This window comes from Microcaecilia unicolor, chromosome 2 (assembly GCF_901765095.1).
Source record: "Microcaecilia unicolor chromosome 2, aMicUni1.1, whole genome shotgun sequence".
Taxonomy (NCBI): domain Eukaryota; kingdom Metazoa; phylum Chordata; class Amphibia; order Gymnophiona; family Siphonopidae; genus Microcaecilia; species Microcaecilia unicolor.
This window is the reverse complement of record NC_044032.1, coordinates 256,898,183-256,921,058: the sequence shown is the minus strand read 5'-3', so window position 1 is coordinate 256,921,058 and position 22,876 is coordinate 256,898,183. Positions and strand designations below refer to the sequence as shown.

Sequence of the window (22,876 nt, the reverse complement as noted above, 5' to 3'; positions counted from 1 at the left end):
ACCTTTGCCAGATTAATGGGCCTCTTTATGCCTTTCCTCATACCTTCCAGCAAGTCCCGGCAATAGCCAGACAACAGTTCATAATGCTGCTCATTATTTGGATCCCAAGCTGGAGCTGCACGAGGGAACCGAGTTCTAACCCATTCCTCTAGGTCTGGTGTCCTCTCGGGAGCACGTGCTCGCGTGATGGCCTCAGCATTTTGTAAAATCTTCCGCCTCTCCTCAGTTGTGAAGAGGGTCAGGAGAAGTTGTTGACAATCAGTCCAGATTGGGTTATGGGTGGCCATAATGCTAGCCACTAGGTCCACCACTGCCTGAGGCTTTTCAGTATAAGAGGGGTAATGCGTCTTCCAATTCAGGAGATCGGTGGTTGTGAAGGGTACATACTGGTAGGCCTGTGCCTGTATAACCTGACCCTCATTATTAGGATCCGGTCGAGTGGTGGTTACCTGACGCAGGGGCAGAACTCTCGAGGAGGTAGGAATGGAACCTGAGGCAGAGCTAGGAGCTACCCTCCTATCATGCTCAAAGGTGATTGCAACAGGTCTAACCCATTCAGTGGAGGTGTGTTGAACCCCTGAGGGATGGGGAGGGGTACTCATAGACTGAGAGGTGGTCACAGGTGATTCAGTCCATTGAAAGGGATGCCGGGCCCCTGATGAGTGGGGAGGGGTATTAGAAGGAGAGGCTGGGCTGTCGGGAGTTGAGGAGTCAGGGAGTGGAGCCCAAAGCGGGTCTTCGGAGGTTAGCAGGGGAGAATGTGGCAAAGGAGGGTAGAGGCCGGATGAAAGGTCCACCCTAGGATGTGACGGGGTTTGCACAGAAGAGGAGCTATCCGGAGAAGCCTGTGCTGGAGAAGCTTGGGCTGGGCGGCGTGGATCTCTGGGGGTGGCACGGAACCCCAACAATGGACCATAAGGTGGTGGCTCAAGATCTGAGGGGTCATCAGAGAGTATGGGTTTCTCGGGCAGGGTAGGGGCGGAAGCCACCGATTGGGTGGTAGGCTTCCTAGGGCTCTTTCCCTCTTCCAATTTAGATTTTCTAATCTTTCTGTGAACACGGCCTAACATGAATTTTACTGGGGATCCCATATAAGTTTTCAACCAAGAGGGAGGGTCAGTCACAAGGCTGTCCCAGGAATCTATATAGGGGAGTTGTTCAGAATATTCTGGTTCTCCTACAATTATGCTGTAGACCTTCCGGATTACTTCAATATCTAAGCTGCCACTAGAGGGCCACCCCACTCCCATAGATGGCCACTCAACTTCACACAAGGTTCTTAGAGTACTTGAGCTTAAAGTCTGTCCATAATCATTAATTAAAATCCTTTCTTGAAATTCTTAAGCATACAATCTAGGGGAGTATCAATTTGTCTAGACGATTTCCCTCCCATAATGCTTACAGTTACAACACACAGAAGGGAGGGAGTTTTTGAGAGTGCAGTAAGGGGTCCACACTCTCGAGACACTAGGTAGACAGACACCAATCGCTTCCTTCTGTCACTGGCCAATTGAACTCGCGTTAATTGGAAACGCAGCTATAAGAAGTCCGCACTCATTTAACATTCATTCATGCATCACACATTCCATACAGAAAATCCCACCCAACAATTTCAAATTTCTCAGATACAGATAAGCTCAAGCGGTTTCGCTTCTAATCTCCACTAGACTAAAAGCTACTAAGGCCTTCGCTGAGAGTTGATCAGACTCCCCTTCCCTCAATTTGTGAGGGGCTGGTTTACAGTTTCCTAGCTAGGATTACAATACAGAATACATACCCGGCGAATGTTCCTCAGTCAGTTGGGTGCCGGTTCGGATCCCACTTCTGACACCAAGAATTGTTGCAGGAATGGATGCATGAATTACCCCTATTGTTAGCAGAATCTGTGGTACTTCAGGAGTCAAACAGCACACACCAGAATGAGGGAGAAATCTTCTTTATTTGCCAGCAAACATAGTAGGACATCAGTTCTAGCTCTCTTCTCCCTCTCTCAGCTCTCTGGATGTTATGGCTTCTGTCTCAGCTGCTTCTCTCCTGCTGTCTGTCTTCCTTCAGCTCTCTTTCTTCTGTCTGTTCCTTCTGACGTAAGCTGCTTCTGCTCCCTCTTAAATACAGTCCTAAGCCCCTCTCTAGCCCCCCTTACTCTCCAGATGGTAAAGAATAGATTGGTTACCTACTACTACTACTACTACTATTTAGCATTTCTATAGCGCTACAAGGCATACGCAGCGCTGTACAAACATAGAAGAAAGACAGTCCCTGCTCAAAGAGCTTACAATCTAATAGACAAAAAATAAATAAAGTAAGCAAATCAAATCAATTAATGTGAACGGGAAGGAAGAGGGGAGGGTAGGTGGAGGCGAGTGGTTACAAGTGGTTACGAGTCAAAAGCAATGTTAAAGAGGTGGGTTTTCAGTCTAGATTTAAAGGTGGCCAAGGATGGGGCAAGACGTAGGGGCTCAGGAAGTTTATTCCAGGCGTAGGGTGCAGCGAGACAGAAGGCACGAAGTCTGGAGTTGGCAGTAGTGGAGAAGGGAACAGATAAGAAGGATTTATCCATGGAGCGGAGTGCACGGGAAGGGGTGTAGGGAAGGACGAGTGTGGAGAGATACTGGGGAGCAGCAGAGTGAGTACATTTATAGGTTAGTAGAAGAAGTTTGAACAGGATGCGAAAACGGATAGGGAGCCAGTGAAGGGTCTTGAGGAGAGGGGTAGTATGAGTAAAGCGACCTTGCCTCAGCCAATCATTACTTTAAAAATATCAGTTACATAGGTTTGATATTTCTCAAACTGACCTATGACCTGGGGCCCCTCACGCTAGACAATTTGGCACCAGTCTCTTACATTTTATTATTATTAAATTCTCATATTCCTAGTCAACTCCATACTAACTGCTAACTGAACTCTGGCATTCATTAAGGGGTCAAGGGCCAGTCTTACTTAATAGCATACAGCTATAGTCTGTTATTACTTTCAGGACCATTCCTACATTTACCTATAATTAATCAAGACTTTTCTTGACCCTTTTCACCTATTAGCTTCATACATTGAACCAGCCAGAACTGCAGAAAATTCAAACCATATGCTGACCTTTTCACTGCAGCCCTACTCAGAACGTAAGGCAAAGAGTTGAACAAACATTAAATTTAAAAAGGTATTCTACATATTAACTACACAAAATACACATATTCTAAAATACACAGAATCAGTATTCCTTATAAGACATATTCTAAATATCAAGAACATCTAGAATTATTTAACCAGCTTTAAACTACTTTTAAACTACAGCATGTCTGGCTCATGCTTTGTTCATTCATAATAGTATAGAGATGTGCTAGCTAGCATTAGCAATCCATCACTCACAAAGGGTGAAAGAAGTTTCTCTCTGACCTTTCTAACCTTTAGCCTGGCAAACATAAAATTTCTAAATAATCTAAACCAGATGACATTCCTCCATCACTTGCAGAACTGAAAAAGTTGAATTCAAGCACCAAGCTTTTAAACACCAATTAATATGGCTTCTTATATATGTATAATTATGCCCATGCTGTCTCATTTATGCACCCAAGCATCCTGCTGGCTTTGGCCATTGCTTTTTCTGCCTGTTTGAAAGCTTTAAGGTCGTCAGACACAATCACCCCAGAGTTACACCTAATCACACTGACCACCCTTCAACATCTTCTGTCCTTCTGTGACTGTTCTTTTGTGCTTGACTGCTTAAATATTTTAAATTTAAATGCTTTACTTTTTGTCTATTAGATTGTAAGCTCTTTGAGCAGGGACTGTCTTTCTTCTTTGTTTGTACAGCGCTGCGTACACTTTGTAGCGCTCTAGAAATGTTAAATAGTAGTAGTAGTAGTAGTAAGTCCCGCTCTTCCTTTGCACACTGAAGCACTACACCCCTTATACTGTAGTATAGACAGTTATAGACTGACTCAACAGAACTGTAACAAAGGACGCCCTTCCCTTATTAGTCAGTACCCTCTGTGAAAGAGTAGTAATATAAAAATACATTTGCCTTTTTTTTTGTAATATACCACTGTAGTCCACAGACCAAAAGGGCAAGTTCTGCCATGCCATCTTTTTCTTGTTGATGTAGGTACAGGAAAAAGAAATGTTCAATGCTCTCAGGTTTCAAACTAATTAAAGCACCTGATTCTCAACCTGATGTTGCTGTTAGTGGCCCTTTAGTTGGTGAAAACATCTCTGCGTGAATACAGGGAGTCCTTATAACCAGCCTCTCTAAATGCCACAATGCTTTACGATGTAGCACGAATTACTAGTCTAACTGATGAAACCACTACTTCATCTGTATACATCAGCCGGCATGTTTGAAAATATAAGAGAAATCAAATTTAAAAAAGCTACTATTAATAAAGAACGACAACGTGGATGGAGCAGCGCATAGGGTGAATTTTTTTGTTTGGGTTAGCAGAGATGACGGCCGCTGCGTGGAAGAGAGGGAAAGGGAGATAAGCCTGAAAGGCTTCATCTTTTTTTGAGGTCATCGTCATGCTGTCTCCTATTCTCAATCTAACTTCCTTGGTGTAACCGGCAGGTTACCGGCTCTTTGCTTTAGCACCGCCCCATTCAGTGGGTGGTGGTTGGCCGAGTTCGCTTCCTGCTTTGCATAAATAGGGTGGGTGACGTTGAGGTCGCAGCGCCGGTGCTGCTGGTTGGGGTGCGGGAGGTGGTACTGGCGGCCATCTTGTGTTTGTTGGTAGTAGCCGGGCGGTGACTCGGCAAAGCGGAGCCGGAAGCGAGGCCCGGGAATAGTGTTCGCAGACGAAGGGAACGAGGCATAAAGAGCGGGCTCCGCTGAAGCGGCATTGGTGAGACGGAAGGAATGGGAAAGAAGCGATCAATATATAGGCCGCCGTCCTTTGCTTAAGCATTATTTCACTGTGGGTGTGGGAGGGAGGGTCGCAGCGCAGATTTTTAGCCAGAAAATATAGAACTAAAAGGGATCTCGAGGCTATCCAGTTTGTCTCCCCCCCCCCCCTTCCTGACGATCCACAGCACATAATTAGCTGGCTAACTTCTGCAGATGTGGAGACTTCAAACCTGCTGTTATGCTTAACTTCTGTTTAGACTTTTAAATCGCCGCTAATTCTATAAAACTTACTGTTTCTAGTGTTGATTCAGAATGAATCACCTGCATCTTTATAATTCCAATATATTACATGTAAAGTCACCTGTTGTCTTTAGATTGAGACCCGAGCCTGAAAAAAAAGGCTGTGCCTTCAAAACCTTGGTTAGTCTATTCTAAAAAGGTATCATCTTATCTTTAATTTTTTACTTTCTTATTTCATTATCTTCGTAGCAGCCAGTAGGATTAGCCTGTCGCTGTTTAACTTGCCATAGTTAATTTTCATTCATTCTGGTCTTTATTTTTTTTAAAGAAACTCTTGAGTAACCTGGGGGAGCTATAAACCCCATCTTAGATCAGAAATGGTTGTGTGTATTTCCCAAAGGGTTAAATCACACAGCAGCTGGTGTGATCTAAATGAATTGTATGCTCTAGTATTCCTTTATTGTTTGTTTCTTTAACATTTTTTTTTTTTAGGAAAGAAAATAGCATTTGTTTTTGTAACAATAGTCTGGTGAAGCTGTGGTGATGTAAAAAAAAAAAAAAAAGCACAGATTAATTTTCTCAAGTTTGCTGCTATGAGTTTGTATTATTTTGATGCAGATCTGCTCTTCAGCAGTTCATGCTGTATTCTGGTTGTCTCCTGTGTTCCCCTTGGTAATGTATGTCACACTGATACTCTATTCAGCTTCTGCTGCTGTTTGGTACAGTGGCAAAGATCTACAAAATGGCATTAAGTGGACATGGCCCACCTTTCTGAGTCAGTTCTTCCTGAGGTCTTGTCCTCAGATATATGGTTTTACATTACGTCTTCCCCTCCTTTCTTCTGATGCTGTCTGTTTTAGACTTAGTGAATATATCAAAGCAGTTTGAAACTGGTTTTGAAGAATATATTTATGTATGCTGCCAGTTTTGATATACTGCAATTCAAGTGATTATCAAAGGGTTAAAAAAAAAAAAAGCCTGCTACAGCAGCAGTCCACTACTTGACTGCAGTGTGCACAATAGTTAACTTGCCAAACACCTGTGCTCAACCTAGGATGAGAGGCCTCAAAGCAGACATGCTTGAGCAAAGAATTCTATTGAAGAAAGACAAGAATATAGAATGCAGAGATTTGAGTCGTATGTAGACGACAGCCTAGCACCATAGGGAGAAGGAATTGAAAGAAGTTTATCAATACTTGAACAGAGGAGATTAAGACAGGCGTGGGGATTAGCACATAAACATTAAAAAAGACCTATTTGTATAGCCTTAAAAGTAATTACCAGAATTTTAAGTTTTTCTTTGTAACTAATGGGTAGCCAGTGACATGAAAATAAGAGGGGGTTAGGTTTCTTCATAACACCAGGGCTTATGTCCACTTAAGAGCATCTGTATATTGGACTAATAGAACCTTTTAAGAGCTTACTGTTGCACTCCATTGTAAAGGGAGTTGCAGTAGTCTAGGTGGCTAAGTTCATGATTGCAGGGTATGAGGGGGCCCCATGAAATAGATATATCCTGCTTTTTACCAGCATGTTAGGGCTTAACAACTGATGTAGCCTAGGGCTTAAAGGTGAGTTCAGTGTCAGTGGTTGCTCCCAGAATCCTAAGTGAATGGGACTACTCAATATGTTATCCCAAGAGAAGAGGAGTTAAAACAGAGGCAGTGGTATGACCTGTTAGCGTGCTTCTGGCATTGCTGGGGTTCAAAACTATCAGATGTAGAGTAAGCTATTTGGCATCCTGAGTGAGACGAGGGAGTACGGTCAGGGGCAAATGCATCTATATAATGCAGAATTCTTGTGTCAGCAGCAAAGATTTAGATGCTGAAACAGAGTGTCTGAACTAATGTAGCCAAGGGGCTTTAGAAACGCTTTGAAAAGCACTGGTGCCAGAACAAATCACATTTGTGGACCATTTACAAAAGTTATTTTTTCCCCAAAATCCTCTAGTTAGATTTGCAATATTGTCCTTAATATTTCATAGTAATACCATCATGAGTTCCTTGCCTCAGCTTGTACAGAGTAGCCATGAAAGATATTTCAGATCTTCTTTTGAAATAGATTACATTAGAGAGAGAAATCCTGTAGGTTACTCTTTTATGCCTTAAATTAGTCAATTTGGTTGTTTAGAGTAGAAATTGTAGCTTTTGGTAGTCACAGGCTGCTACATATCAAGACTCGGTGAAGCTTGGCAATATTCTGTTTACATCTTATCCTTTATTGTGTCTGGAAGACTCCTGCATATGTCTGCATGTCAAACCACTTTCGTTCCAAAGTTAGTGTGGTGATCTGGCCACATCTTGAGCATTAGGTATGATTTCTTCATGCTGATGCTTTTTAAGGCTCTTCTCGAGCACAGATTGGACTAAAATTGGTCTTTCGTTCTGCAGTTAGTTTGGATCTGAGATACAAGCAAAGAGTGACTGTACGCAAGGTAGAACTCCCACTTCCTTTTACTTGGTAAATTTCTTGTCTCTATTTACAGTGTGCTTCCTTTCCTGGTATGTCCAAAAGTTGTGGTTGTTTCTAACCCTCATCTCTTTGCCAGATGTCCAGCTCGCCGCTGTCCAAGAAGCGCCGCGTATCCGGATCCGAGACGAAGACGGGTTCTAACTGTTCTACTGCCAATTCCATACGGAGTGACCTAACTGCAGCTCCTGCTAACGTAAGTACTTTGACCCAGAACCCACTCAGTGCTGTTCAGATTCCTATATTAGCATATGAAATGAAAAATAAATCAGGATCAAATCTTCAGGCACTAATTTTGCCCATGAGTAAGGCTCTCAATTCCGTAAAAGTAAATTGTACATATCCTGTCTGAGGTGTAGAGGAGATGTATTCTGGTTCTGAAAAGGACTGATCTCAATGCAGAGAGCAATCATTGTTTGCCCAACAGTATCTCTGAAGGAATTAGGCTGTAAAGAGAAGTCTTCTTCCAGCACCAAGTCAGTTAGAAGGCCTGAATTGTCCTAGGGAAGTGGGTGTGCAGATTTTCAGTTATGATCCTCAGTTGATTTCCTTCTTTCTAGGGCATGGCCCGCAATGGAAATGAGGCAGAGATTGATGAGGGCCTGTATTCCCGGCAGCTGTGAGTATGATGCATCACAGAATTTGTTCTCCCAGTTCCATCAAGTTGGCCTCATTATAGTCATCATGAGTGGGAAGGGAGATATGGGAAGGATACTCCTGGTAGCAAGCAACTGTGTGACTGTTCTGATTTTAAGGAGCCCTTTTACAGAGCGGCAGTAAGCTCAACGCAGGCTTACCGCTTGCTTTTCCGGGACTGCTGCCAGCCCAGTGCCGCCACCAGCAGTAGTTCTGGATTGAACACATGCCATTCCCTGGAAATGGCTAGCATGGCATTAACCAGGTGGTAATTGGGCATCGCCAGTGCTACCCAGTTAACATCAGGTTACCGCAGGAGCTCTTGCCACCACCTTGGTGGCGGTAAGGGCTCCGTGCTTCATGGCCACACAGTAAAAGTTTTCTTACTGCATGGCCATTTTGTTTTTGGGCTTTTTACCTGCTGTGGTAGAAAGGGCTCGGCACGCAGGAAAAACAGCCTCCGCTGCTACTGCAGGGCCCTTTTTCCCGCAGTTTGGTAAAAGGACCCATATATAATAGTTCCATACTGCTGCAATTGCTGAGGGATTTTGGTTGTAAAGCTAAGGCTACTAAGCTGTTATGGGTAGGCTGTCTCTTCAGTACAGTGTGCATGCTGTGTTGTTCCTAAGGCATCAGGTGCTTATTGCCTTCACTGAGCTTTTGTTTTTACTTTTCTTTCATCGTGTGTAGGTATGTGTTGGGCCACGAGGCCATGAAACGGATGCAGAACTCTAATGTCTTGATTTCGGGCATGCGTGGCTTAGGTGTGGAGATAGCCAAGAACATCATCCTGGGAGGAGTTAAATCTGTCACCATTCATGACCAGGAGAATGCCGAGTGGGCTGATCTGTCATCTCAGGTAAGAGGGGAGATCTTAGCTTCCCCAACTTCCTGCAATTTCAGGCAGGTAGTTAACTCTGGTAGACTGAGTTTGATTATTTCTTCCCTGCTTTTTCTCTCTCAGTTTTATCTCCGGGAGGAGGATGTGGGCAAAAACAGGGCAGAGGTCTCGCACCCACGTCTGGCGGAACTTAACACCTATGTGCCAGTGACTGCTTTCACGTGCCCACTTACGGAGGAATTTCTTTCCAACTTCCAGGTGTGTCTCTTAGAGGTGAAATCTTCAGTGAGAAACCAGTGGGGGTGGTAATTAAATGGCACATACTTATCCTGATCACTGTGAGTGGTAATGGTTTTATTGTACCCTCATTCTTCCAGGCTTCAGATCTTTTACTAATTATGATTCTGTATATACTGCCCACCATAAAATGTTTCTGTATTTGGTATGTGTTTTAAATTATCAGTTTTCTTTACAGTTATGACTCCCAACATAAAACCTTAACTTTAATGGTATGCTGTTGAGATGACAGTCGCTGAAATCATATCACCTGCTGTGTGAGGTTCCTAACATAGTAGCTCCTAGTGCAGCTTAAAAGAATTTTAATATAGAAGCTCAGTATTTGAGAGAGTCATGCTGTAAAGGTTGGAGTCATGTTGCTTCAGAGAGAGAATGGGAGGATCCTGTGACACATAGCATAGGCAGTGAGACAGGGTTTCTGCCTGTAGGCCCCTAAGCATCTTCCATTCTCCCCCTATGCAGGTGGTAGTGTTGACCAGCTCCTCCTTGGAGGAGCAGCTGCGTGTGGGTGAGCTGTGCCACAACAGGGGCATCAAATTCATCGTGGCAGACACCAGAGGCTTGTTTGGGTAGGTTTCCCTTCCAGCCTTCCTTCACTTGCCCATAAGTGGAGGGAGGCAGTTTGCTTTGTTAAACGTGTTTTTTGTCTAATATGCTTCTGAACAAAGGAACTGTTGTACAAAGGGTAGAATGTTTCTCACTAGTAGTAATTTACCAGCATTATTGAGCTATGCCCATCCCATTATTTCCCTCCAAGGATTGGCAGTGCCCCTTGGTATAATTGGGTAAAGATGAGGATATGATGACAGTTGTTATACTGACTTTATAGATCCAGCTCATTGTTCAGCCTGCAGCTGTTTGGGAGCGGGGGTGTTCAGGATGAAACAAGACTTACCTCCAGCCCTTCTGCATTTATTCAGTGTTACTGCAGTGCTTGTGTTACTTTTGTCTGACCATCTTTGTTTTTTCAAATTTTACAGTCAGCTTTTCTGTGACTTTGGAGAACAGATGGTGACCGACACTAATGGCGAGCAGTGCCTCAGCGCTATGATCTCCATGATCACAAAGGTGAAGTAAATCTGCTGTCTTCTAGCCCTCAAGGTCAGGGGTGCTGTCCCTCTGGCTGTGTCCTCCATCATAATCTCTCTCAACCCTGCCCCTCACTTCCCATGTCGTGTGCTATTCTAGTGATTCAGCTGAGCCTACCTGGCAGTAGGACTGCATTAATTATTAATCATTGGCTGAATTGTTTTTCTTCTCAGGATAACCCTGGTGTGGTGACTTGTCTTGATGAGGCACGTCACGGCTTCGAGAATGGCGACTTTGTTACGTTTACGGAAATCCAGGGAATGGATGAACTAAATAATGGTGAACCTGTGGAGATCAAAGTTCTGGGTGAGCCTAATAGAGGATTCTGTCTCTTTCCTGCCTCTTATTCCAACAAATACTTTGCTAATAGCATCCCTGAGTCTTAGACATTATTCTGTGTAAAAGAACAAAAAATGCCTTTCATAGGCTTAATAAATTGTTTTCCATCTCCAGTGGGGATTGGACAAAAAAATGAGCTTCCCCAGCTGTAATTTAAGATCATATAAAGTTAAACACGGAAAAAAGTTTTTGTAATAGGTTAATCAGTTCTGGGGAGCTGGTGGAATTTAATTGGGGGTTTATGAAACCAAATTAGATACATATCTGCCTGGGACAGTTTAGGAGTAAAATATCAGATCCTGAAGATAGTTCTGTGTTTGTAACTGAAACAGCAAAATATAGCATGTTTATTATATGTATCTTTATTTTTTGAGTAACCTTTTTGGATTAAGGAACCTTCAGGAGGGTAGAGGAGTTCAACTGGGGAATCTTCCCTGGGGGAAGAGTTTCCTTTAGAGCATCCTCTGTAATTCCCCTCAGTTCCTCCCACCAGCCTTGATCATCTTTCTTCATGGTCAGTCTCCAGTAGCTTGTCCAGATCCCCATCGGGTTGGTCACCCCCCCCCCCCCCCCCACCCCTTTCTCGCCTTCCCCTTGATCTCAGAACAGCTGTTTCCTTCTGGTGCCATGTGTTGTTGTGCTGTTCTATAATCTTGAGACCAGTGCCAAGAGTTCAGGTACCATATGATGCTGGAAGAGAACAGTTGTGTTAGGGCCATGCGTAAGGCCAGTAGAGCCATTGAATTTTTGTGCCACAGAACAGTTTGTAAAATACTGACTTCCTTAGCGTCCCTCTGGACCAGCCCAGAATTTGACTGATAGGTTGTGCACGCTTTCCAACAGGTGGGGACTGAGAATTCTGACTCTAGTGAGAGCCAATAAGAGCCCTGGTTAGCTAGCGTGAGATTCATTCTCCGAGGACAAGCAGGCTGAATATTCTCACAGATGGCATCGTCTGTGACGGCCCAGGAGAACGAAACAACATAGAAAAATCTTGAAGTCTCGTGAACGCTCCGTCGCGTGGGCCGAGCGCACTGCGCATGCGCGAACAGCTTCCCGCGACGCGAGCGTGTCCCCTTCAGTTTCTTTTCGTCTGTGCCTTGGCAGTAACGAAGTTTTGCTGCTGCTCGCAGTTTTGATACAGGAGACTCACTAAAGCGTTTATTGCTTCCTTTTGATTCTTTTCTTTTCCCTTTTTATATTTTTTTAGTCTTAAAAAAAAAAGTATTTTTTCCTTTATACTTTTAGTTTTTGTCACTATTTTTCAAGTTTCCTTTTCTTTTTTTTTTTTTTTTTTTTATTTATCTTTTTATTAAAGTTAACAATTTTCAGAGCATACATTAACGCGTATTGACAGTATATGCCATACATTATGCAGTACCAACAAAAAAAAAAAAAAAAAAAAAAAAAAAAAAACATAAAACCCCCCTGAACTCCCCCCTCCCACCCCTCTCAGGAACACATCATCACAAGGTTACACATTGTTTTGCCACCAAAATCACCAAGTATACTCCTCATTCTGTAAGCCCTCGCCACTCTACATAAGTGGACCAGGTTTTAAGAAATCTCATCATTCCTCCTCTTCGCATGGCAGTCAATTTATCCATCATACAGCAATAGTCCACCTTAGTAAGCACTTGGTCCACAGTGGGTAGTGTCTGTTGTTTCCAGTACTTTGCAATTAAAGTCCTGGCTGCTGTAACAATATATCGTAAAAGTGCTGAGCAGGAGCCTTTACTCTCTTTTGCAACTAAATTTAACAGACATATGTCAGCATCAAACTTTATCACCAGCCCCATCCCGCTCTGCAGCCTGGACTGTAAGTCCTGCCAGAACTGCTGTATCATTGGGCAATCCCACCAGATATGCCAAAATGTACCTTCTGCCCCGCACCTACGCCAGCAGAGTGCCGATCCATTTTTAAAAATGCGGAAAAGTCGGCTCGGGGTCATATACCATTGATACAACATCTTATACCCATTTTCCAATAAAGGAGTAGCTACTGAAAATGCCAATAAACGTTTAAATATTCTTTTCCAGACCTGTGGATCATATGTGGCACCCAGTGTCATCTCCCACTTCTTAATGTATTTGCCCAGTGGTTGGGTCTTATGCAACAGAGCTCTGTAAATGCGGGATATCCCCCCTTTACCTTCCCCTGATCTGATGGCTAACTCAAGCTCTGTGTCTGCAAGGGATAAGTCCTCTCTCGCTTTTCTCTGTATAAAGTCTCTAATCTGCATGTACGAGAAGTAGTCTTTGTCCCCTAACCCAAATTCCTCCTGGAGTGTGTGAAATGAATGACATTTCCCATCTTCCCATATTTGGCCCAGTAAGCGCAACGAGGCTGCAGACCAATGTCTATATACCCCATCTGTCCGACCTGGAGTGAAGTCGGTTGCAAAAATGATAGGGGTCATCACATGATATTTACGCCCAGGGAACCATGCCGCTCTACATCTAACCCATTCCCCCAGGATCACCCCCATCGGACCCCGTATTTCCGAAATAAGGTCTCGTATGAGCGGCAAGGGGAGCCACGCTACTGCCCATATTGGCACCCCTTTTAAGCCCCATTGCGCATCGTAGGTCCACCGCTTATTCGGGCCTCTCTGTACTGTGGATAGCATCTGAAATAGGGCAGCTCTATAATATAGGCTAAAGTTGGGCACTCCCATACCCCCATCTTTCCGTAGTTGAAAGAGGACACTACGAGCCACTCGAGGAGGTCTTCTACGCCAGATAAAGGCGAACACTTTCTTATGAAGAGTGTGAAAAAATGTGTATGGTATATGAACTGGCACTGCCATAAACAGATACAGGAGTTTGGGGAGCAGTGTCATCTTAACCGCTGCTATTCTACCCATCCATGACATGTGTAACCCTCCCCATCTGTCCAATTCTTGCAAAAGTTCGCGTAGTTTAGGTAAAAAGTTCTCTCGAAATAGGTCCCCAGTGTCTGGCGTTAAATTAACCCCCAAGTATCTAATATACTGAGGCGACCAGAGAAGATGGAAGGAGGTTTGTAGCTGTTCCTGTAGCTCATTCGAGCACTGTATGGGCATGATCTCAGACTTCTGCATATTAATTTTGAGACCAGCCACCTGACCGTATCCCTGAATTATCTGCATTACAGCTTGCAACGATATCTCAGGTTGCGACAGTGTCAGCAGTATATCATCTGCATAAAGCAGTAGTTTGGTTTCATGCCTCCCAATTCTAATGCCTTGTACTGTAACTTCTGCTCGGATCAAGATTGCTAGTGGTTCCATGGCTAGTGCGAACAGTAATGGGGAGAGGGCACATCCCTGTCTTGTACCTCTAAACAATTCAAAAGGCTCTGTTGTCGTGTCATTAATTCGCAGCCGACTCATCGGCCGTTGGTAGAGCGCCGTGACCCAGCTTAAGTATTGCCCGCCAATTCCAACCTTCCGTAGCAGTTCAAACAGGAAGGGCCACAGCACTCTATCAAACGCCTTCTCGGCATCCAGTGACACAAACACTGCCGGATGTCCCAATTGTTTAATTCTATCCAATAGATATTGTGCTCGCCTAGTATTGTCAAAGGTCTGTCTATTTGCTATGAACCCGGCTTGGTCCTCGTGAACCAGATATGGGAGTACTTTCTGCAGCCGGGCAGCCAAGATGGTGGTCAATATTTTATAGTCAGTCCCCAGCAGGGAAATAGGCCTATATGAGCCACAACTTTGCGGATCTTTATGTGGCTTTAATAATAAAACCACCTCAGCTAGGCGCCAAGATCTTGGGAGCCCGGTGTCAGCCTGTATAGTATTAAATACTCTAAGTAGAATTGGTGCCAATAACGAGTTAAAACATTTATAGAATCGGTTATTATACCCATCTGCTCCTGGAGCTTTTCCACTAGGCAGACCCTTGATTGCTGATGTCACCTCTTCTAGCTCTATGGGGGCAGATAGCATCTCATAATCATTCCCCCTAAGAGTTGGCATATCTATGTTACTCAGATAGGCCCGAATGGCCTCCTCCTCCATCCCCTCCTCTGGGCTATAGAGTCTCTGATAGTATTCCACAAAGAGTCTCTTAATCTCTGCCGGTTGATCCCAAAGCCGCCCATCCTCTGTTCTCACTCTACTAATGACATTCCTTTGCCTTAACTGTCTTAATTTATATGCTAGTAATTTACTAGCTTTGTTATTGAATTCATAGAATTCCTGTTGTGTCTTCTGCATCTGCTCTTTAATAACTTTGAGGTCCAAATCCAGCAATTGCACCCTAGCTCTGTGCAGTTCCTCTTGCTGGCTCGGGGAGGCCTGATTCTGTTTGGCCAATGGGTCTAACCGATGTATTGTTTGTCTCAGGATTGTTTCTTTTTCCTTATGGTCTTTCTGAATAAAGGCTTGTATAGAGATCAAGGACCCCCTAATCACTACCTTCAGGCTTTCCCATAAAATCTCTGGTGCTATGCCCGGAGTATCATTAAATTGCAAAAACTCCCTGATCTCTCCTGCGATTTTCTGAACAGTTTTTGGATCGTCTAATACTCTATCGGGGAGCTGCCACCTCACCTGTCTATCTTTTACTGGGAATCCCCGGAGTGTTATAGAGAGAGGGGCGTGATCCGACCATGTTCTTGTATGTATTTCTGAAGATTCCACTTGCATAGTCACACCCGCGCTCCCCATCCACATATCTATTCTTGAATAGGAATCATGGGGAGCCGAGAAGCATGTATAGTCCCTCTCTCCCCCATGTAACACCCTCCACATATCCACCAGGCCCCATTGATTTAAGAACTGAAGCAAGTTATCCCGATCTGATTGTGCATAATTCGCTGTCCCACTAGAGTTGTCTAAAGAGGGGTCCATCGTCAAATTAAAGTCCCCTCCCAGCAAAAGCTCCCCTTGCACACTGCGTGACAGCTGAGCGCTCAGTGTCTCAAAAAAGGCTCCTTGCGCGTGGTTCGGGGCGTAAATGTTAACTAAGGTGTAGGTATGACCCCCGAGGCTCCCCACCACAATCACAAACCTGCCCCCCACATCTCTCTTGACCATTTGTATTTCCCATTGGTGCCCTTGTTTAAATAGTATCCCCACACCCGCTGTTTTTGCTGGTTGCCTATTAGATGCCAGGAATTGGTGAGGGTATCTAGAGTGCTGTAGCAGATGTTCGTGTCGGGGTAACAGGTGTGTTTCCTGTATAAAGAGCACTTCTGCCTTCACCCTTTGTGCCTCTCGAAAAAGCCTCCTACGTTTTAGAGGAGAGTTAAGACCTCGTACATTAAATGATAAGCATGTAAACCCAATCATGGTGGGGCCTTATCTATAAGTCTATCAGCCTTCCTCCTGATCCGTTGCAACTTATCTAAACAATGTGTAGTGATATCAGTTTCCCGAGAGAACCCCGAAACCCAACCCCCTCCCTCCTCCCTTCCCCTCTCCTTCTTTAACCGATGGGAAAACTGTATCCCACCTCCAAATTGTGAGAACGGTGACTACCCATTCGCCAGAAGATATCCCAGTGTCCCATATCCTTGTTTATAACTACATTCTTATCTCCCTTACTTTCCCCATACATATCAACTCGTGAGCACACACATCACATCAACCAAACCTTGAGCCTCAATGTTCATAATACAGCAGTCAAGTTATCTTAAATCGTGCTGATGTCAGCTGCTTCTCAGATTGTTGTCTAGTGAGGCGTCCCTTGCCTCTCGCCACTCGCGTCCAGCGTTGTCTTATCGGGCGTGCATCCCCTTCCACTCTGGTCTGTTCCTCCGGGGGCCTCCGGGGTGCCTCTACTTCTGGCCATTTATCCCGAGCTTCCTCCGCAGTAGTAACCCTGTGCCATTTTCCATCTTGGTTATATGTCAAAGCAAAAGGGTGCTGCCATCTGTAAGGTATTCCTTTATCTCGCAAGTATCTGGTATAGTTCCGCAGCTCCGCCCGTCGTTTTAAAGTGGCAGGGGCAAGGTCTTGATATATTTCAATAGGGAGGGATTCCCAATGCACCACTTCCAATTTCCGTGCCTTACGGAGGATAGCTTCCTTTGTTTTGTATTCCGTAAAGCATGCAATAATGTCCCGGGGCACGTTAGCTTTCGTGCGTGCCAGCATTCTATGCGCTCTGTCTATTTTGATCATGGAGGGCGTCATTTCTTGCCCCTCTTCTGATAGCAGCATACTCGCAATTTGCTGTATGGTCTGTTCGCAGTTCACATATTCAGCTTGCTCCGGTATGCCTCTGAAACGTAAATTAGCTCTCCTCCCTCGATTTTCTAGGTCTTCCACCTTCTCACTCAGGGACCTGCACATGGCCTGTTGCGCTTCCAGCGTCAGTTCGACGGAGCTCAGGGCTTCCTGCTGGCTCTCCATTTGTTCATCCAGCTCCTCCACGCGGTGTCCCATCTCGGAGACCTCGCCCCGGAGCTCAGCTGCTAGGGTCGCGAAATCTTCGCGGACCCCTTTAATATCCGCTCGAATCACCTCCAGCAGTGCCCAGAAGTCTTTTGCAGAGAGTTCCCCCTCCACCGCAATATCTACTGGAGATCTATCGCGTCGGGCCTTGTCTGCTTTCCCGCTTTCTTCCGCGGGCGCCATCTTGTCCACCATCTGCAGCGGCCGGTAAGAAAAGTCTTTTAAAGATTTGCGGGGTCCAGACGCCTCTTTGCCTGCCATCCCCGTGCTCCGCAGCTCCTCTAATGCTCACTAAGTCCGATCGTGTGCTCCGATTTCGCCACCTGTAGTTATATATTATTGATCTTCGTTACTGGCGTGTGGAGCTGTTCTCTCACACAGCCATCGCTCAGCGTGACCAAGTTTCCTTTTCTTACAGCCGTTTTTAGGCTGCTCGGCTGGGTCTTTTTCCCCTTTTTTTTGTGCCTTTTTCTTTGGCACCATCGAGCCTTTTAATTTCGCAGCCACTGTTTTTCCGTCCATATTTCCGTCCATGTCACTGAGGACTCCCAGCGGCTTCAAGCGTTGTACTTGCTGCAACCGGACCATATTGAGTACCGACCCCCACATGTGGTCTCTTCAGTGCCTTGGGCCCGACCATCTGCCGGCTGCCTGTAAGCTGTGTAAATTGATGAAGAAACGGACCCAAGTGGCCCGGGAGGCTCAGCTTGAGAAACTTTTTTTTTTTTTTTTCTGACGTCCGGTCCTTCGACGTCGGCATCGACATCGGTACCGAGGTCAATGTCAAGGGAAGCAGCGACATTGAGAGTGCAGGTAATGGCTGCCGAACGGCCGTATCGCGCTGGGAGCAGAGACATCGAGTGGGTCTCTACCTATCTCGAGGCCTTCTGCTATGCAGGCCCCCCCAGGACCGACTTCCGTCGGACCCAGCCCCGAGGAGGCGTGAGGATTCCATGTCCTCTTTGGTACCGAGGAGTCTCGATGACTGGTGTCAAGCGAAGGCTAAGAAGCACGGTACCAAGAGCTCCGGGAAGCCGAAGGAGTCAGCACCCAAGAAGCATCGGCGCCGGGAGGACCACTCGCCCTCCTTACAAGAGGTACCAGTGCGTCCGTCATCTGGCAGCCTGGTACCGGCTCTTGAGCCCCCTCAGATTCTGACACCTGCACCGGCCCCCCAGCCTTTTCCGATGGAAGCATCGAGCCCTTCTGGAAGGGTTGCTCCGCCAGTCCGCTTCGGTGTCGGTGGTGCTTGCGCTTTCTGTACCGACTGCGGAGGTGGCATCTGGGCCATCGCCTGTGGTGAGGTCTCCGTCCTCGTTGCCGGCCGCCACCCGGGTCGATTTCCCCCTCGACGTCGGTAGAGGAAGCTTCGCTGGAGTCCAGGCAGGGGTCGACTTCTTGACATCCCCCCCAACGAGGTCGTCGATCTCAGGGAGCTTTTGTCTGATAGCGAGGATGAGCGCTCGTGGGAAGAGGAGGAAGACGTACTTTTTGGAGGAAGAGTCATGTGGTGTACCCTCTGATCCCACTCCGCCTGTTTGAAAGTAGGATGTCTCCATCTGAGAGTCTTTCTTTCTCATCTTTTGTTCGGGAAATGTCTAAGGACATTCCATTCCCTATGGAGGTTGTGGATGAGCCCAGGGCCGAGGTGCTCGAGGTCTTGGATTATCCTTCTCCACCTGCTGACGTTGCAACGGTCCCCCTGCATAATACACTCAGAGAAGTGCTTATGCGAAATTGGTCGTGCCCTCTTTCGAATCCTGTGGTCCCCAAAAAATCCGAGTCCCAGTACAGAGTCCATGGAGAGCCTGTAATGGTAAAGGCCCAACTTCCTCACGATTCCATGGTGGTGGACTCTGCTATGCCTCGGCACCCCCCGGCAGAGAGTCTAGGACCTTGGATTCTTTTGGGAGGCGTACGTATCAGGCCGCTATGCTCGCTGCCAAAATCCAAACTTACCAACTCTACAAGAGCATTCGCTTGCAGAACTCGGTGAGGCAACTGTCTAGTTTGGTGGAAGCACTCCCTCCGGAGCTTGCCAAACCTTTTCACCAGGTGGTCAGGCAGCAGAAGGCGTGTTGCAAATTCCTGGCCAGGGGTACTTATGACACTTTTGATGTGGCATCCTAAGTAGCTGCTCAAGGTATAGTGATGCGCAGACTCTCATGTCTGCATGTCTCTGACCTGGATCATAAGACCCAGCAGCGGATGTTCCTTGCCGGGGGGATAATCATTTTGGAGAGAAGGTAGAGGACACGGTTGATCAGATCTAAAAGCACCATGATGCTATGGATTCTCTCTCCCGCCAGGCGTCTAATGCTACCACCTCCTCATCCAGGAGGTTTTTTGGAGGGAAGAGGAGTGCTCCCTATTCCTATAATAGGCGTAGGTACACTCCTGCTTCTCAGCAGCTGGTTCAGGCTCATTCCCAGCACGCACGTTCCCGTCAACACCGTGCACTTAAGGCCCCCTTAGGGCTCCCCAGCAAAAGCAAGGGGCGGGCTTTTGACTGGCTCCAGTGCAGCATAACCTCAGAAAAAGTGTCTGTGCTGGATGGCTTGCCCGTCGGGGGGAGGTTGATATTTTTCCATCAAATGTGGCCTCTTATAATCTCCAACAGGTGGGTTCTTTCAAGTAGTCCGGTTAGGATGCTCTCTGGTATCAAAGCCTCCAAATTGCCCACCGGGAGCTCAGTCCTTCAGCTCCCAGCACAAGCAGGTACTTGCAGAGGAACTCTCCGCCTTTATAAAGGCCAGTGCGATCGAACCCGTTCCACCAGGGGAAGAAGGGCTGGGATTCTATTCCAGGTACTTCCTTGTGCAAAAGAAAATAGGGACGATGTGTCCCATCCTAGACCTAAGGGCCCTGAACAAATTCATAGTCCGAGAAAAGTTCAGGATTGTTTCCCTGGGCACCCTTCTTCCCATGATTCAAGAGAACGATTAGCTATGCTTTCTGGACTTAAAGGATGCCTATATCCACATCTTGATACTCCCAGCTCATAGGAAGTGGAAGTGTCTTCGATTTCACCTGGGAACTCGGCACTTTACTGCGTGCTACCCTTTGGCCTTTCTTCTGTGCCCAGGGTCTTCATAAAATTCTTGGCAGTTGTCGCAGCATTGCTACGCAGACTGGGAGTGCATGTGTTCCCTTATCTCGACGATTGGCTGGTGAAGAGCACCTCGGAGGCAGGGGCTCTACAGTCCATGTGCATGACTATTCGACTGCTGGAGCTACTGGGGTTTGTAATCAATTATCCCAAGTCCCACCTTGTCCCTATACAGAAATTGGAGTTCATTGGAGCTCTGTTGGACAAACGGACGTCTTGAGCTTATCTTTCCCAGGCAAGGGCAGACAATCTCCTGGCCCTCGTGTCCACGGCTCGACTGCCTCAACAGATCACAGCTCAGCAGATGTTGAGACTCTTAGGACACACGGCCTCCACAGTTCATGTAACTCCCATGGCACGCCTACATATGAGATCAGCTCAATGGACCCTAGCTTCCCAGTGGTGCTAGGCCACAGGGGATCTAGAGGATGTAATCCATGTCTCCACCGAGTTTTGCAGATCCCTTCACTGGTGGACCATTTGATCCAATTTGACCTTGGGACATCCATTCCAAATTCCTCAGCCACAAAAAGTGCTGACGACAGATGCATCCCTCTTGGGGTGGGGAGCTCATATAGATGGACTTCACACTCAAGGAGCTTGGTCCTTTCAGGAAAAAGATCTTCAGATCAACCTCCTGGAATTACGAGCGATCTGGAACGCTCTCAAGGCTTTCAGAGATCGGCTGTCCAACCAAATCATTTTAATTCAGACAAACAATCAGGTTGCTATGTATTACACCAACAAGCAGGGGGGCACCTGATCTTGCCTTTTGTGTCAGGAAGCCATCAGGATGTGGCTTTGGGCGCACCATCATGGCATGCTTCTCCAGGCCATGTATCTGGCAGGAGTAAAAAAACAGTGTGGCCGACAGGTTGAGCAGGATTATGCAACCTCACAAGTGGTCTCTGAACATCAATGAAGTCATCAGATCTTCTGAGAGTGGGGCACCCCCTCGGTGGATCTTTTTGCCACTCAGATCAATCACAAAGTCCAGTTCTGTTCCAGACTTCAGGCCCACGACAGACTAGCGTTGGATGCTTTTCTCCTTCATTGGAGGACAGGCCTTCTGTATGCGTATCCTTCTATACCTCTAGTAGGGAAGACTCTGCTGAAACTCAACCAAGACCGCGGAACCATGATTCTGATTGCACCTCCGAAGAACCATGAAGATTGGAGTGTTTTCCGACCCTCATCACCCAGATCGAGGGGTCGCTTCTACATCCCAACCTCCAGTCTCTGGCTCTCATGGCCTGGATGTTGAGAGCTTAGAAATTGCTTCCTTGGGTCTTTCAGAGGGTGTCTCCCGAGTCTTGCTTGCTTTCAGGAAAGATTCCATGAAGAAGTGTTACTCTTTCAAATGGAGGAGGTTTGCCATCTGGTGTGACAGCAGAGCCCTAGATCCTTTTTCTCGTCCCACACGGACCCTGCTTGAATACCTTCTACACCTATCAGAGTCTGGTCTTAAGACCAACTCCATAAGGGTTCATCTTAGTGCAATCAGTGCTTATCATCAACGTGTAGAAGGTCAGCCTATCTCTGGACAGCCTTTAGTTGTTCGTTTCATGAGAGGTTTGCTTTTGTCAAAGCCCCCTGTCAAACCTCCACCAGTGTCATGGAATCTCAATGTCTTTCTCACTCAGCTTATGAAAGCTCCTTTTGAGCCACTGAATTCCTGCCATCTGAAGTATTTGGCCTGGAAGGTCATTTTCTTGGTGGCTGTTACTTCAGCTCGTAGAGTCAGTCAAGCCCTGGTAGTGCATGCACCTTATATCAAGTTTCATCATAACAGAGTAGTCCTCTGCACTCACCCTAAGTTCTTGCCGAAGGTGGTGTCTGAGTTCCATCTGAACCAGTCAATTGTCTTGCCAACATTTTTTCGCCGTCCTCATACCTGCCCTGGTGAAGACAAGTTGCACACTTTGGACTGCAAGAGAGCATTGACCTTTTACGTGGAGTGGACAAATCCCTATAGACAGTCCGCCCAGCTGTTTTAATCCCAACAGGAGGGGAGTCGCCATCGGAAAATGCACCATCTCAAATTGGCTAGCAGATTGCATTTCCTTCACTTATGCCCAAGCTGGGCTGACTCTGGAGGGCCATGTCACGGCTCATAATGTTCAAGCCATGGCTGCGTCAGTGGCTCACTTAGCCTTCATTGAAGAGATTTGCAAGGCTGCAACGTGGTCATCAGTCCACACATTCACATCTCATTACTGCCTTCAGCAGGATACTCGACGCAACAGTTGGTTTGGGCAGTTGGTGCTGCAGAATTTGTTCGGGGTTTAGAATCCAACTCCACCCTCCTAGGCCCATTTCTGTTCTGTTCCAGGCTGCACTCTCACTTATGTTTCTTTTTAGGTCAATCTGTTATGTCCTCGCTGTTGCGAGGCCCAAATTGACCAATATTCTTTGTTTTGAGTGAGCCTGGGGGCTAGGGATACCCCACCCCATCTGTGAGAATATTGAGCCTGCTTGTCCTCCGAGAAAATGAAGATACGTACCTGTAGCAGGTATTGTCAGAGGACAGCAGGCTGAATATTCTCACATTCCCTTCCTCCTCCCCTTGGAGTTGTTCCAGTTTTCTATTTTGCTGTTTATATAACTGAAGGGGACACGCTCGCGTC

The 22,876-nt window shown here is 46.3% G+C and overlaps 1 protein-coding gene across 4 annotated transcripts in view; it reads left to right on the top strand.

Annotated features, from left to right (window-relative positions):
- The window catches only part of UBA1 (ubiquitin like modifier activating enzyme 1), a 155,118-nt gene that overhangs the window by 48,306 nt on the left and 83,936 nt on the right, over positions 1-22,876 (top strand). Inside the window, exons 1-9 of one of the 4 annotated variants that reach the window (XM_030193991.1) lie at positions 4,658-4,832; positions 7,465-7,534; positions 7,623-7,739; positions 8,104-8,162; positions 8,870-9,038; positions 9,144-9,278; positions 9,780-9,886; positions 10,298-10,385; positions 10,580-10,712. In XM_030193991.1, the coding sequence (XP_030049851.1) occupies positions 7,623-7,739; positions 8,104-8,162; positions 8,870-9,038; positions 9,144-9,278; positions 9,780-9,886; positions 10,298-10,385; positions 10,580-10,712 (808 nt within the window). In that variant the 5' untranslated portion in view covers positions 4,658-4,832; positions 7,465-7,534. Of the gene's footprint in view, positions 1-4,657; positions 4,833-5,070; positions 5,274-7,464; positions 7,535-7,622; positions 7,740-8,103; positions 8,163-8,869; positions 9,039-9,143; positions 9,279-9,779; positions 9,887-10,297; positions 10,386-10,579; positions 10,713-22,876 lie in introns of those variants that run through there. The other 3 variants (XM_030193989.1, XM_030193992.1, XM_030193990.1) reach the window with 3 other exon arrangements.